Genomic DNA, 17,300 nt, shown 5'->3' with positions numbered 1-17,300 from the left:
TAACTCCAAATCTGATTATTTCCTTAGAATACATTCTTATGAGTAGAACTGCAGCTCAAATTAAATTTGGTGCTGTCCATTGGTATGGCGATGGACTTCAGAACATCCTCCAGTGTTGCCCTCACCCCACAAGAACCCTTTACTCGGGATCCATTCTCACGCAGTCTTCCTCCCCTGACCGCCCCGCGCGTCCGCTCGGCGGGATGACAAAGGCCGCCTCGGGTGGGGTGGTGAGCAGTATCGGCCTCCTCCAGCAGGGGGCGCTGTGGGCTCCGCCGCTGTCCGGGACGAACCAGCAAGCCGCTCTCGGTCCACAGACGCTCTGCCTGCCTGCCCCGAGTCCCCTGGGAGGCCACGGGGTTTGGGGAAGTGTTTCTAGGAGACGGCGCTCACCGGCTGCGCCTGCGCCGTTGACGCTACCGGGGCCGGCAGACAGACCCGCGGCGCTGGCTGGCGGAGGGAGTTCCCGCTTGCTCTCTGTCGCTGTCACCGCCCTGTTTCTCTAGCCGTATGGTACGCCTGTGAGACCGGCTGCCGGCTGACGTCTCCTTGCGATGGAGCATATCCGGACGACCAAGGTAGTCGGGCGCGGGATCGCCAGTCTTCAGGGGCCCTGCTCTGACCCGGCTGAGGCAGGAGGAGACGAAGGCTCTGCTGGCCTGACTGGGGCTGGGGGCCGGCCCGGCGGAGATCCGGCCCGGGGCGGGAGGGTCTGGCCAGGCCTGGTCTTGGAGGGCAGGGTTAGCTTGGGCCAAGCGGGGTGCAGAGGCCTCCTGTACCTACAGGAGCAGGGGTCCCACTTTCAGCATCTCGGAGTGCGTAGGGATAAGTCTGGGAAAACTGGTCACCGCCCTCCTAGCTCTACGTTTTCTCGGGCAAAATTGGGGCTCCTTTAACTTTGGAGTCTTTCAGCCTTTCGTTGCCTCATCAACCGGAAAACCGTCTTCAAATTAACATTATGATGCTGTGTAAGCTTGTCCTTGCTCACATTTCATTGTCCCGTGTCACAGATTCACAATACGAGTTTTGGAGGAGCCGAGATCAGCACTCCGCTCCACCTCCCTTTGCTGTCTCGGTCTCCAGTCTTTCGCATCCGGTGTTTCCGTGTCTGTGCTTCACACTTCAGGCATTGTCCTGTGTCAGTAGTCAGGAGTTCTGGAGAAGGGAAAAATGTTATTCCATATTTTAAAAGGTCGGATGCAGCTTTATTCGATTGACCTTATCGCACTCCATGCTTAATTTTTGTGTGTGGAAGACCTTCATTTTGAGAACGAACAAATATTTTTATTTCGTTACAAATTTAAAAACGGAAGGAAATGACATCAGAATGTTACCAAATTACGTTTCCAACGACATTTAAGTTTAACTTTGAGGGAGAAAAACATAAATCGAGACGAGAAAAATAACATTTTAAAATCACTGCGAGCCCACTGCAAGGCAGCCTCTTCACGTTTTGGCAAAGCTGAAGCCCTTTAGTTGCTGCCCATCTTAAAATTACGGCTCATTTAGGGAACCACAGATGTTCGTTATCTTCATTGTTCCAAGAAGAATTTGTGTTTTTAAAATTTTTTTAAATGTTTCACAAACCTTTTAAAGGTACACATGAATTTTTATTGGAGCTTGTCTTTAACATTGTGCATACCGTATCTAGTAAAATTGAAGATGCTGAAAACTAACCCCTTAACATTTTTTTTTAAGAGAAGAAAGATAAAATAACTTGAGAAGTCAAGTTGTGGGCACTTAAATTTTGAAAATGGAAGGGTGCTTAAGTCTATAACCAAACTCGTAGAAGGTGCACAGAGGAAAAGAGGACTAGAGTGGACATTGGATCAGGTTCTTGTATTGGTTCCAGATATGTATTATGTAGTAGCTAAGTGCACGTGACTTCCTTCTGGATCAGTTCGAACCTCCTCTATTTTTCGTATGCTTTCTACGGTGCATAGCACACAATCGAAAACCAGTAAAAGGCTGGGCACGGTGGCTCACGCCTGTAATCCCAGCACTTTGGGAGGCCGAGGTGGGTGGATCACTTGAGGTAAGGAGTTCGAGACCAGCCTGGACAACCTGGCAAAACCCCATCTCTACCAAAAATACAAAAATTAGCCGGGCATGGTGGCAGGCGCCTGTAATCCCAGTTACTCAGAGGCTGAGGCAGGAGAATTGCTTCAACCGGGGAAGTGGAGATTGCAGTGAGCCAAGATGGCACCACTGCACTCCAGTCTGGGCGCAATAGAGCGAGACTCAGTCTCAAAAAAAAAAAAAAAAAAAGCCGGATGGGGTGGTCTGTACCTGTAGTCCCAGCTACTCGGGAGGCTGAGATGGGAGGATGGCTTGAGCCCACGAAGTGGAGGTCGCAGTGAGCCAAGATTGCGCCATTGCACTCCAGCCTGGGTGACATAATTGGGGGGGGGGGGCGGAAAAGAATAAAAAATCAGTAAAAGTAAACTGAATCTGATCAACTAGAGCAAATCCTATTCTTAGGTGGATGATAAGAGTGAACAGACTTGGAAAATATTTAGGATCCCTTGGTTATTTTAAATCTTTCCTCATTCAATTTATTATGAATATATATCTTTGTTTTTATTTGTAGAGTTGTAGCCCCTCTTATTAGCTCTTTGAAAGTTGTCACTGGTGACTTTCATTTTGTCTGATATTCCTCCTTATCTACCAACTGATGAACTTTTCTTCAAGTAATGCTCTGATTTTGACTTATCTTTACACAGTGGTCCCATGCTAGTGGTTTAATAAGGCCTTTTTAGAGACTAAGAAATTTCTGATGAATTTTCTATTAAAACTACTTTTCAAATATGCTCCTTTATTACTTTGGGTTGTTTTTCTAGTATTGGATCACTACTCTGGAGTAATATTAAGTGAGTGTATGTAGACCGCAAGTAAATATTTGCTAGGTACCTAGTATGTGCCAGACACTGTATTGACACTGGGTATATAACAGCAAGATAGAGGTGGACCTCAGGGTACATTCTGTTAATTGTTGTGGGGACTGTAACATTTTATTAAATTATTAATGTATTGGGAAAATAACTTACTTTTAAAAGATTGGTTTGAACATAGCCAAACTTTTGTTTCCATTATGCATAGCCTTCACCTGGATTTAGTTAGTTTGCTGCAAAAATAAGTGTAAGTATTTAAAAACCAAAAGTGGATTGTTTTAGATTTATTAGCTGTTTTGACCTCTATGTAGTTTAGTCATTAGGATCAAAATTGACCGTAGAGTGTCCTTTATGACTATTTAGTGATTTTTGTTGTTCAGTCAGCTCTATTTGAAAAGTAATAATTACCATTTATTGAGCAACTATATGTCAATATAGCCAATTATACAATATTATTACTTTATAATATGTACAATTGTATAAATATGTTAATTTATACATTATCATCACTGATCTCTTAAATAACCCTGTCAGTTGGGTAGTGTTATCTCCATTTATAGGTGAGGAGGAAATAGGCTTAGAGAATTTAAGTAAGCTGCTCAATTAGCTCACAAGAGATAGAATTAGTATTTAAACTAAGGTGTGTTTAACTCCAAAGACTATGTATGCTCTTTCCAGTGCCTCTCTAGTTTTAATCTAATTGTTAAATGTGCATTAGTATTAATTCAGAAATAAATGCTGATGATAATTCTAAGAGCTTCCCCCCCAAACCTCTTTTTGTCATAAATAAATAATATTTATGCGGTATTGTTTTTAAATAATATTTAGGATCATTATTGCTTGCTAACCAGAGATTTATCCGATTAAGTATTTTAGCTGAATACTAATGAACATATATATCATTCTGTTTTGGTCACATTTGGTTTACTAACTGTATAGCATCAAAGATGCCAAGTCCCTGAATCTGGATTTCTGAAAGAGCATTTCCAAGGTACACTTATGAATCATGTAGCTACTACCTATCGCTTTGAGCTCTCATCTTGCCATAATGACATAGTCCTGCCAAGAAACAATGAGAAATATGCAGAGACAGTTCTTTATGCAGTCTTTCTCCTTTCCCTGCCAGTACTTTGGCTGACATTATATATTGATGTCAAATGATGTTGTCTTACCTGTGAATGGAACTTTACTGAATGGAATGGAAGAACCTTTTTTAAGCTATAAATGAAAGACTGATTGCTAGCGTTTGTAATCAAATGGAATGTCCCATAAAAATCTGATCCTACTAAGGCCCAAATTGAGTTATTCCAAAAGTTATGCCTAACTTGTTCTTTAGCTTGCTCCCTCTTTTTGTCATTAGAATGTGAGATCATCTATGTATGTATACAAATATACCTTCCCTCTGAAAGAAGAAAGGAGATATAAAAATAAGAATGGATCAAGAATAAGGAGAAACTGATATTATTTAAATTGTCTTTGAAATAAGAGCCAATAGGTTTTGAGGAGCACCTGAATGCTTTTTTCCAAGTAAAGTGCTGTTTTGATTTTCACTAATACTATCCCATTTTACAGGTGAGGAAACTGAAACCCTGAGAGAATAAATAAAATAACTTGTCCTGGCTCACACAGTTAGTTCTACCAAAGAAGAGGTGGCGGTGGGAACTTGAATGTAGGTCTTTCTGATAGCAAGCCTATTCTCTTAACCACACTCTCTTGCCTCACAGAATGATAATCTAATCAAGAGATTTGATTAGTCAGTTGGGGCAGTGTGAGTAAGAACAGAGAGGAGGGGTGGATAGAAGAAGCTTAGGTGGTCAGATTTTTTCTAGTAGCTAGCTCAACGTGAGGATCTAGTTTGAGGGAAAAGGTCTGGCCTTGAGTAGATTTGGGAGGGAGTTGTTTGTGTTTAGGTAAATCATTGAAATTTCTATTGTGAATGAGTTTATGCAAGGAGAATATGTTGAGACTCTGTGGAGAAAAGTCTAAACACTTAAAAAGGGACAAGCAGGCCGGGCATGGTGGTTCACACCTGTAATCCTAGCATTTTGGGAGGTCGAGGCAGGAGGATCACTTGAGGTCAGGAGTTTGAGACCAGCCTGGCCAACATGGTGAAACCCTGTCTTACTAAAAATACAAAAAATTAGCTGGGCATGGTGGCGGGCACCTGTAATCCCAGCTACTTGGGTGACTGAGGCATGATAATCACTTGAACCCAGGAGATGGAGATTGCAGTGAGCTGAGATCACACCATGGCATCCAGCCTGGGTCACAGAGCAACACTCTGTCTCAAAAAAAAAAAAAAAAAAGAAAGAAAAAAGAAGAGGGCGGGCAAGCAGAGGAGAAGAAGCCGGATGCATTTGGAAGAGGTGAAGCACAGATGGGAAGGGGACAATCTTCTGTGTTCTAATTTCCTTCTCTGCTCCATCCTCTGGCTGCTTCCTCCTCCTTGGGCCAGGCACTGTTCTAGGTTCAGACAAAAACTCCTGCCTTTATAACTTACCTAGTTGGAGAAGAGGTAACAATAAACACAATTAAGTTCAATGTATAGTATGTTAGATGGTGGTAAATGCTATGGATAAAAATAAAGCAAGCCAGGGCTCTGAAGAGTATGGGGGTTGAGGAGGGGGCTTAAGGGAGGACTGCTCTAAATTGAGTGGTTAGGGAAGCTCTTACAGAGAAGGTGACTCTTGAGTATAAACCTGAAACTGGTGAGGGAGTAAGCCATCCCCACATGGGGGATGGTGGGGAGAGTCCCAACAAAAGGAACAACAGGGGCAAAAACCCTTTGAGGGCATGCCTGGTTGCTAAGAACGAGCAAGACAGCTTGAGCAGGGTGAGTGAAGGAGAGCACAGTAGAAGGTTAAAGTTGGGGGACAGGGGCAAGTTACTGTAGTCTTGAAGACCACTGTAAAATCTTTGCTTTTTTTGAGTGAGATAGGAAGCCACTGATGGAATAAGCAAAGTAAGAAAAAACTGAAAAGTGCCCACTGGATTTACGATCTGAGGTTACTGTCTCCCCTCTTGAGGTCCATGACTGTTTCATTTGATAATTTATGCAGCCAGACACTGTTCTAGAAATTGGCGTACATGAACAGAAAACATAATCTCTGCCCTCCACTTCCTGCACACAACTTGATGTGCTTTCTTTTTGAAAGCTAATTCTTGGCAGGATGTCAGTGTGAAATGATTCTGAGAGTCCTAGATGAGTGCCTGGCTATAGGGAAGGAGTGCGACAAGCCAGAGGAACAGTGATGGTGCACTTTCTGCTTCAGTAGTCACAGTGTCTATTGTTATGTAGTTGTAGAATAAGTACAACTGTTGGTCACAGAAGTCTGAAGAAGGCCATTGGTCCCTTCCTGTCCCAGAGGCCACTTTTTCCTCGGGGATAAAGAGGTGTCTGAATTTTCTGAATGTGATTCTGTTTGTGTGACTCCCTGTGTTTTTCATTTGGAATCTTTTCTTCTTTTTTTTCTTTTCTCTTTCTTTCCTTCCTTTTCCTTTTCTTTTCCTTTCCTCTTTTCTCTTTCCCCTTTCCTTTCTCCTTTCTTCTTTGTCCTTTCTCCTGTCTTTCTCCTTTCCTTTCCAACAAGATCTTGCTCTGTCACCTAGGCTGGAGTGCAGTGGTATGATCATAACTCATTGCAGCCTCTACCTCCTGGGCTCAAACGATCCTCCTGCCTTTACCTCCCAAGTAGCTGGGTCTACAGGAGCATGCCACCATGCCTGGCTAATTAGAAAATAATTTTCTTTTTCTGTAGAGATGAGGGTGTCACTGTGTTGCTCAGACTGGTTCTCAGACTCCTGGTCTCAAGCAATCCTCCTGCCTCGGCCTCCCAACGTGTTGGGATTACAAGCGTAAGCTACTACACCTGTAGTGGCCCCCACATTTTCTGAGTGTGATTCTGTATGTGTGGGGTTCTCTGTGTTTTCCAGTTCTAATTTTATAATTGGCTGAAATTTGAACTTTCTGCGTGGACCATTAGGGTACCTTTTAGTGCAGGCCCATAGTTGGCAACAATTCAACTAAATAGTCCTTAAAGTAATGTGTGTTGGCATTTACCATTCCTCACCAAAGTGACATCTTCCAATTCCTTTCTCCTTGCCACATTTTCGTTTTTCGTTTGTTCTTTCTTTTCCCAAAGTCTTTTTTTCTTTTTTTTTCATTTACTTTTTGGCTGTGATGATACCTATAATTTAAGGATCCTAATAGTTTCTTAGTACTTCAGTGTTAGTGACTGGAAAGAATTGTAGTTGCTTCCTAAACATCTGACTTAACACATTTCCAAGAACAGACTGGGGAAAATCTGTAGCAACATCTGTAAAATACTTTTAGTTCCTTGCTGAAAGGGGGAAATATAAAGAAGCAGTTGGTTTTTAGAAGTTGACTAAGTCTGTGGTTTGAAATTTGTATGCCAATGATTTTAGCAAAGAAAAACATTTGATTTCCCCTCCTTAGGGGTGAGGGGTGGGATTTGCCACAAAGAGCAAAATAATCAGTGTATTTTCTCAGAAATTCTCTTATTTTCTTGAGAACTATAGTGTAAATACTAAATAAATGTTGTGGAATGATTTCAGATTAATTTCACGATCTGTCACATTCATATGGAGATTACCCTATTGAAGCAGTTGTATGTAATGATTTTCTGTTATATAGATTTGAATATAAGTTGGTATATGCTAAGATAGTCCTCAGTTTATTATATTAAAGACATTCCTTTCTTTCAGACATTTTCTTCTCCGTACTACTTTATCTTAGTGAATGGCAACCAGTGTAACAAGCTTAAAACCCTTAAGGAATCTCTGTTTTTCCTCCTCTCTTCCTTCCATTATCAGTTTTGTTATTATCTCAAGATGGACTTCCTCTCTGTCACAGCTTACTCCAGGCCCTAATTATATCAGCCAGTCACTTGGATGGCTTCATTAGCTTCTTTCCTGGTTGCCCTTAATCAACTCAGCATTTTCTCCACATTCACACTGGAATGATCTTACAAGCCATATTTCCTAATGGACTACTGTGCTTAAAAACCTCTGTATCTTTTTAAATCTACAGCACAGATTTTGTACCTTAACATATGGGTTTTTTTTTTCATCAGATAAAATGTTATGCCTCTGCTATTGAGACATAAATGTTATATTTCCTCTGTTGAGAATTTTGTATTTTCTCTATTCCCATTAGTGAAGAACATTTTGCTGATCTGTGCTTTCATCATTTACAGTAGTTTTTTCCAACTATGGAGCACCTTAAAATATGGAATTTGCCTTTTAAACTCCATATGCATCCTTCTTCCTTTCTCCATTTGAACTTATCTGGACAGTAGCTTGACATAGAGGACTGTCAGGGCTCTACCTACTTGACTAGATTACTAACTACAGTAGTTTTGCAAATATTTACTTGAGCACAAATATTATTGCTTATATTTATTAGGCAAATAAAGTACCTGTATTAGTCCATTTTCACAATGCTATAAAGAACAACTCAAGACTGGGTAATTTATAGAGGAAAGAGGTTTAATTGACTCAAGTTCCACATGGCTGGAGAGGCCTCAGGAAACTTACAATCTTGGTGGAAGGTGAAGGGAAGCAAGACACGTCTTCTCATGGTAGCAGGAGAGAGAGAGAGCAAAGGGGGAAAGTGTCCCACTTTAAAACCATTAGAATTCATGAGGACTCACTGTGAAGAGAGAACAGCACGGGGGAAACCACCCCCATGATCCAATCACTTCCCACCAGGTCACTTCCTGCACACATGGGGATTACAATCCAAGATGAAATTTGGACGGGGACACAGAGCCAAACCATATCAGTACCTGACATTTATTATCCAACCTTTCAGTAGCTTTCTGAAAAGAGATTATTGTCCTTATTTTAGAGATAAAGAAATGAGATACAGATAGATTGGCCCTTAGTTGATAGCCAGTACATTTTTATTGAGTGAATTAGTAAACTCTTTCCTGATAGTATATATTTATCTACATGTTCTTCAAAGATGTATGTGTGTTTGAGTGTGTGTGTGCATGTAATGGAGTTGTGCATCTGTTTTATTTTATTTTATGACAGAGTCTCGCTCTGTCACTCAAGCTGGAGTGCAATGACTCAGCCTCTGCTCTGTGCAGCTCTGCTCTGTGCAACCTCTGCCTCCAGGGTTCAAGTGATTCTCATGCCTCAGCCTCCTAAGTAGCTGGGATTACAGGTGTGCATCACCATGCCCAGCTAATTTTTTTTTTTTTTTTTTTTTTTTTTTTTTACAGAGTCTTGCTCTTGTGCCCAGGCTGGAGTGCAGTGATGCAATTTCGGCTCACTGCAACCTCCACCTCCTGGGTTCAAGCGATTCTCCTGCCTCAGCCTCCTGAGTAGCTGGGATTACAGGTACCTGCCCAGCTAATTTTTGTATTTTTAGTAGAGACAGGGTTTCACCATGTTGGCCAGGCTGGTTTTGAACTCCTGACCTGAGGTGATCCACCCACCTTGGCCTCCCAAAGTGCTGGGATTGCAAGCTGTGCCCGGCTGCTAATTTTTATATGTTTAGTAAAGCAGGGTTTCGCCATGTTGGCCAGGCTGGTCTCAAACTCTTGGGCTTGAGTGATTGCCTTACCTCTGCCTCCCAAAGTGCTGAGATTACAGGCGTGAGCCACCACACCCGGTAGCAGTTGTGCATTTTAAAGGATCAAAGTTGTAATAAGCTCCTTTAAAAAGTGGGAGAAATAGATAAGCTGAGGCTGTAAATATTTGGCAAAAGAGCCTAAAGGTGGAGAAGGAAGCTAGCCTCATGTGTGTTAAGAGTCAGAGGAATTAATTTGGAGTTAAAGTTAGAAGAAATGTCAGTTGCATAAGATAAGCAGGTGAACTTATGAAAAATACGGATTCTTAGTCTCCGTCTCCTCAGATAACTGAGTGAAGTTGGGGTGAGGCTTTGGATTTGTACTTTTGCAAAGTTTTAGAGGTGATTCATATGAACAGCTAGGATTTGAATTGTGTATAGCTGACCAAAATTAAAGATCTAACAAAGAGAATTTCAGATTATTTTGCATATAAAACTAGGGGGAGTCAGGAAATAGGCTTAGAGTGTTGGAAAGAGCGTTTTCACCACAAATTTCCCACCTTGATAAGAGACCCAGCCAGAAAGAACTATACAGTTCTAGAGGAGTGATTTTATTCTAATTGAATGATGGAGTGGGGTTAGAGGATTGAAAGTCCAGACATGTACTACACACAGAAAAAAAACCCAAAACCAAAAACTGAACTATACCTATGTGTTCTACTAGTAGTTTTCTATTCGCTTTTAGTTTGTTGCTGGTTTATTCAAGAATTACTGAATGAATACCTACTGTTCACCCACTGTGTAGGGAAAAGATAACAGAGAGATGAGGAAAAGTATAATGGGATAAAGAAGAATCTTATTTAATAAATCAAATGATTTCAACAAAAGGGATCACTGGTAAATTGGGCACACCTTCTGGTTTTCACCTGGGGGAATAATTTTTCTGTGGCCGTTCATCTTAGTTCAACAAACATTTATTGTGTCAGACACTTTACTAGCTGTTAGGAGATATTCATGCATAAATGAAAGACAGTCTTTGCCCTGGGCTATGTTAGTCTTTAGTGGAAAAGACAGATACATGAACAGAGGCTTTCATTATAATTTAGGAATTACTTTAATAGTGGTGAAAGGGGCAGATTGAAAAATATTTAGGTGATAAAAATGGTAGGAATTGGTGATTGATTGAATGTTGGGAGTTGAGAAGAAGTCATAGGATCATTCACGGATTTCCAGTGTGGGTGACTTGATAAGGATGGAGGAGTAACATTAACTCACATCCAAAATACAGAATTAGAAATGTATTTGTGAGGGGTGAGAGGGGAAATCAGTTTTGTGTTCAGTATGTATAACATGGCTCAAACACATCTAAGTGGAGGCAGTATAGCATAGTGGGAAGGTGTTTTGGCTTGGGAATCAGATCACATAGGTTTATGACTAAGCTATACCACTAGCTGCTTCTAGCTGTATGACTTTGAGATGACTAACCAACCTCACCAAGTCCCAGTTTCTGTGGGGACAGTACTAGTACATACTACACAGGAGTTGTGAAAATTAAAAGAAATAATGTATGGTAAGCACTTATCACAGCACTAGGCACATAGTGAGACCTCACTAGTATGTCAGGAAATATTATCTGTGTAGCAGACAGTGTGAACTCAGGAGACAGCAGAGCTGGACATACAGTTTTGGGAGTCATTAACATGTAGGCTAACATAATGACAGTAGGTAAGATTCCTATAGAGAATGGACCCCTGAGGAAGAGTAATAGTGAACAGGGGATGGACAGAAGAGGAATAAAATCCAAATGAAAAGCGGTGTGATTGTTTTGCATGTATAGAAGCTTTGTAGATACTTGTGCCTCATAGAGAAGTTACAATTTGAGGTTTATAATTGGAGCACAACCAGGAATATTTATGATCTTCAAAAACCCCACAAATTTAAAATTTCACATGGATTTCTTTTTAAAGCAAACTTCCTATTTAAATAGTAATAAAATCAGCCCCTCCCCACTTTTAAACTACTTGCCAGTAGACTTTTTAATTTTTTCTGAGAAGCTATTTGAAACTACTGAATGATGTGGACACAAATTATTTGCTTGAGCAGTGTTGATACTTTATGGTAACCTTTATTTCCATATATATTCATCAACTGTCTTCTTGTTAGAGCCTTAAAAACTTTGTTTTAATAGCTTAGGAAATGATATGGTTTGGCTCTGTGTCTCCACCCAAAAAGACAGGTGAGATCTATATTGCAATAATTGCTCAGTGGTGGTTGGCCACAGTGCCCTTTCCAGCCAAGTCACGCACAATGAAGAGGAGTAAACAGTAGTTGATCCCATTTGTCTTAAAAGGTGTTTAAGTTTGGATTTGCAGTGTGTTGTAAAATGAAGCTAGATTTTTATTTAAGGGAGAAATAGTCCTAAACAGTGAAATAAATGTTGACCTCTAAGAGAAATCTTTATTCAGGTTTTTAAGTAGAAAGCCTTCCTCTCCTCTCCCCTCCCCTCCCTTCTTCTTTTTTGAGACGGAGTTTTGCTCTTGTTGCCCAGGCGGGAGTGCGGTGGTGCAATCTTGGCTCACCGCAACCTCTGACCCCCAGATTCAAGTGATTCTCCTGCCTCAGCCTCCCAAGTAGCTAGGATTATAGGCGCCCGCCACTACACCTAGCTAATTTTTTGTATTTTTGATAGAGACGGGGTTTCACCATGTTGGGCAGGCTGGTCTTGAACTCCTGACCTCATGATTCGCCTGCCTTAGCCTCCCAAAGTGCTGGGATTACAGGCGTGAGCCACCACACCCGGCGGTAATGAAATATATTAATATATGGGAGAAAATTGTAGAATTAATGAGCTAGTGTTTAGCTATCTAGATGATTTTGAAGATATAAACAATTTAAAAAACTGCAACCTGCTGGTACACATAAATTAACTTTTGTTTGTTTGTTTGTTTGTTTTTTTGAGATGGAATCTCACTCTATTGCCCAGGCTGGAGTGCAGTGGCACAATCTTGGCTCACTGCAACCTCCACCTTCCGGGTTCAAGCATTTCTCCTGCCTCAGCCTCCCAAGTAGCTGGGATTACAGACATGTGCCACCATGTCCAGCTGATTTTTATATTTTTAGTAGAGGTTTCATCATGTTGGCCAGGCTGGTCTTGAACTCCTGCCCTTAGGTGATGCACCCGTGTTGGCCTCCCAAAGTGCTGGGATTGCAGGCGTGAGCCACCGTGCCTGGCCCAAATTAACATTTTTTAGGTTGGTAGTGGTTATTTTACTTTTTTACATAAGGATGAATAACACAAAGATTCCCAGCAGTAGCCTCCTGCTCATTCCTGGTTAGCCCTAGTCCCACTCTCCACGCCAGCAGCAACATCTTGTGTGTGTGTGTGTGTGTGTGTGTGTGTGTGTGTGTGTGTGTGTCTGTCTGTCTGTCTACTAGTATTCATAAAGACATACTATGTGCCTTATCAGCTCAGGCACTAGAGGAGGCCAAAGCAGCATAGGACATAATCTATGCCAGGGAATTCAGAGTTGCAGAGGAATACAAAGCCAAAACATAAGTAATGAACTGATTTTCTAATAAGGATTAATGTTAGGAGGCAGGATGTTAGTGAGTCTTGAAGAGTGCTTGCCACTTAGCTAAGCAGAAGAGACCATTTCAGAAACAGAGAACAGTGTGAGTAAAAGCCCAGAGGTGGACAAAAAACAATCATTGCCCTGGTGTGGGATAGTGAAGAGAATATAGAGACTAAGTTGGAGTTGGCAACCATTTAAATGTTTCCTGATTTAATTTTTCTGGTAGTTTACTCTAAAACTAGATAATAATATATTTATTTTTTGATTTTCCAACTTTAGATAAAAATGTTGACTCTTGGGTATGAAAAATGTTTTTTGCTTATTTGTACTGTACCCCTGTTTCTTGCTACCCTCAGTATAAGTGTTACTGTTTTTTACAATGTGGTTCTCTATTGGTTACATTTGTAACTGTAAATAATCTCTATGTTATTTGTGGCTTATACATTCCCCAAAAGGATATATGGAATTTAACAGTAAGTATTAAATAAGATCTTATGATTTTCGACAGGAGGAAGAAAAAATTGAGAATGGTGCATGTAAGTCCTGGGCTAACAGAAAAATAATTTATACTACTTTTGAAATGAGAAATAATATCTTTTTTTCTTTTAGGTCGAACAAGTAAAATTACTTGACCGATTCAGTACCAGCAACAAGTCATTAACAGGAACACTGTATCTTACAGCTACGCATCTATTATTTATCGACTCTCATCAAAAAGAAACCTGGGTAAGGAGGACCGCAGCTGTACTATTTATCATAATAATAATGGACTTGGTCTGTCATGTTTTATTTTGAATGTGTATAACACAATTTTTAATCATTGGTTACCTATCTCAACCAAAATATTTTTTGGTCTCCAGATCACTCCTGCCCTCCCTTCTAATAAGTCAGTTATAGAATATGTAACATGGAATTCTATAAAATACCACACTCTTATCTCCATAAATAATTATGAAATACCTGTTCCTAGGCCGGATGCGGTGGCTCACGCCTGTAATCCCACCACTTTGGGAGGCCGAGGTGGGTGGATCACGAGGTCAGCAGTTCAAGACCAGCCTGGCCAACATAGTGAAACCCCATCTCTACTAAAAATACAAAAAATTAGCGGGGCATGGCGGTGGGTGCCTGTAATCCCAGCTACTTGGGAGGGTGAGGCAGGAGAATTGCTTGAACTTGAGAGGCGGAGGTTGCAGTGAGCCGAGATCACGCCATTGCACTCCAGCCTGGGTGACAGTGTGAGACTCTGTCTCAAAAAAAAACCAAAAAACCTATTGTTCCTTTTAATTTTTAAAAATCTAAAAAATATGTACACATTAACAGATCAAATGGATTGTTTGGTATATTCCACAGTGTTTTTATACAAATTTTAATTAGGGTACTTATTTTTTTTGCTAGTATAAATGTTGCAATGTACATATACATGTAAACAACATTTTGTGTATTTATATGAGACATATGTATATGTTTCTTTCTGTATATTTGCCAGAGTTTCTCTGGGATATTTGTCTGGGAGTAAAATTATTGGGTCTTGAATAAGTGCATATATAACCTTACTAAGTATGTCACCTGTTCAAAATTGTTGTTCCAATTTATTCTCAGTAGTGTATTACACAATGTTGTACATCCTCAACAACACTGATATTGTCAATTTACAATTTTTTGCCTATCTAGTAGATGTCCAATTGTAATGTTAATGAGCTGATTGTAAAGAATTTACCCTTTTCAGATAAAGAAAAAGGAAAGAGTTTCCTTTTCTTTTTTTATTGGGTTGTTTGTCTTTTATTGATTTTATAAAAGTTCTGGGCTACAAATAGAATTACCATTCAACCCAGCAATCCTTTTACTGGATATATACTCAAAGGAAAATAAATAAACCCAAAAGATGCGGGCATTTGCATGTTTGTTGCAGCACTGTTCACAATAGCAAAGACATGGAATCAACCTAGGTGCCCATTAGCAGTGGATTGGATAAAGAAAAAGTGGTGCATATTCACCACAGCCATAAAAAGAGAACAAAATCATGGCCTTTACAGCAACATAGATGCAGGTGGAAGCCATTATTCTAAGTGAATTAACACAAACAAAAAACCATATACTGCATGTTCTCACTTATAAGTGGGAGCTTAACATTGGGTACATACGAGCACAAAGTTGGGAACAATAGACATTAATAGACTAATAGAGGTGGGAGGGAGGGAAGTAGAGGAACAAGGGTTGAAAAACTACCTCTTGGGTACTGTGTTCACTATCTGGGCTATGGGTTCAGTCAAAGCTCAAACCTCAGAATCATTCAGTATATTCATATTACAAACCTGCACATGTACCCACTGAATTAAAAAAAAAAGTATTATTCAAGAAAAGAAATAAAGAGTTCTAGGTTATAATGCTTTGTCAGATGTGTGTGTCATAGATAGCTTTTCCCAGTGTGTGGCTTGTCTTCTCTTTTATTTTATATGTCTTTCAGTTAAAGTTTATATTTTTAATGTTATAGATTTTTCATTTTTTTCTTTTATTGTTTGTGCTCTGTTGTGACTTAAATCCTTTCCTATGTCAAAGTCATAAAGGTTCTTCTATATTTTCTTCTAAAAGCTTAAGTTTGATCCTGTAAGTTGTTAATACATCTGGGAAATATTTTGGTGTATGATGTGACTAGGGATTCATTTTTATTTTTTCATATAGACGATTGGCGCCATTTATTGACTGTTTCATTCCATTCGTCTTTAGTACCAGCTCTCTCATAAAAACATCTTCCATGTATGTGAGGCTCTGCTTTTGAGTTTTCTTTTCTATTCGTTTGGTATACTTACTACACTGTACCACACTGTTTTATTGACTATAGCTTTTAAATAAATTTTGATATCAAGTAGAGCATACCCTCCCAACTTGTTCTTCAAAATTGCCATGGCTATTTTGGACTCTGTTCTTCCTTTTCTGTTTTAGAATTCATTTAGCACACATTTATTGAGCATATACAGTGTGTTTCATATCACTATTCTAGATATTTTGGAAACAATAGCCAATAATAACAGGTACAAATTCTATCCTCATGGAGCCAACATTCTAGTGCTGAGAGATATGGATAACATCACCAATAAATAGGTAGATAAGTAAAATACATAGTGATAAGTGCTAAGCAGAAAAAGAAGTAGGAAAGGTGGTTAGAATATGGGGCTTGTGTCTCTGTGCCTGAGAGGAAGAGACTTGGGCATGTTTCTGTGCCACTAGCTCTGCCAACTTTTAGAACCTCCACTTTATAGATGAAGAAGCTGAAGCTCAGGCAAGTGGCAATTCACTCATTGTTACACAGGCAGTGTAGAGTAGTAAAAGGAGCTCATGTAGGCTGTGTTGTCAGGTAGCTTTGGGTTCAAATGTCAGCTCTGCTGTTCACTGCTTGGGTGACTATGTCAGGGTGCTTTTGGCTGTAAGTAAATGAATACCTGACTGAACATGGTGCCAAACCTTGCAAAGCAGGAGAGGTGGGTAGGCTTTCCTCAGTAGCCCCATCGCTTATCAGGGAGGCGAAGCTCTCTCAGAAGGCCCCCAGCTAACTTTCCCTAACATCTGATTGTTTGAAAATCCGGACACTTGGCTACTCCTACCTGAAAAGGAGGCAGAGAATGCAGATCCTAGTATTTTTTATCTCTTGAGGGAAAAGGATGTTGCAAGTAAGGAAGGTGGGGAGGAATGGCAGACCAACAGTGTCTGCCAAAAAGTATGTAACTTTCGAGCATAGCACCCACATAAAATGGGTATATAGCATCAGTCATCATGTAGGGCTTTTGTGAGTCTTAGATGAAAGAAAATATGAAAAACATCTGTGCCTAAAACATAGTAGTGGCAGTAAATCATAGCTGCTCATACTATTTTTCTAAGCAGTTGAATCAAGATTAGAGGTCAATTATGCCTCCCAGTCCAGAGATTCATGTTGCTCTGTGGTACACCCCTGTACTGCACATTACTGTCATACTGTTCTCTTCTCTTTCTCTCTTTGATTGTACTCTTCTGATTTCCCCAAGAAGGCTAACCAATTTATATATGATTCTATATCAGCTGTTAAGGAAACTCACTTGAGATACTGATCTTGGAGAAGTTGTATTCCCTAGAGGCACTGGATCCCTTCTTCATCCAGTGTTTGTCCAAGAATTGCCAGGAATTTTACCTAGCAGTACCTTCCGAAATAATTAGTCATATTATCATCCACTCCATCTACCCCTCCTTTGTCCAGTTGCTTCAGTATTTTCTCTGTTATCCATCTCGTAGAGATATAAATGAAGGCTTCCCGTATAGCTATTCCCTCAG

General features: G+C 40.2%; 1 protein-coding gene across 2 annotated transcripts in view; it reads left to right on the top strand.

Moving 5' to 3' along the window:
* The first annotated feature begins 341 nt into the window (after positions 1 to 341).
* Positions 342 to 17,300, top strand: part of MTMR6 (myotubularin related protein 6) — a 40,159-nt gene continuing 23,200 nt past the window's right edge. Inside the window, exons 1-2 of one of the 2 annotated variants that reach the window (XM_031001310.3) lie at positions 342 to 578; positions 13,611 to 13,727. In XM_031001310.3, coding sequence (XP_030857170.1) covers positions 555 to 578; positions 13,611 to 13,727 — 141 coding nt within the window. In that variant the 5' untranslated portion in view covers positions 342 to 554. The remainder of the gene's footprint in view (positions 579 to 13,610; positions 13,728 to 17,300) is intronic. The other variant, XM_031001309.3, reaches the window with a different exon arrangement.

The sequence above is a fragment of the Gorilla gorilla genome, chromosome 14, assembly GCF_029281585.2.
Source record: "Gorilla gorilla gorilla isolate KB3781 chromosome 14, NHGRI_mGorGor1-v2.1_pri, whole genome shotgun sequence".
In the NCBI taxonomy this organism is placed as follows: Eukaryota; Metazoa; Chordata; class Mammalia; order Primates; family Hominidae; genus Gorilla; species Gorilla gorilla.
Note: the sequence above shows the minus strand (reverse complement) of the source record. Positions and strands in the feature narration are given on the sequence as shown.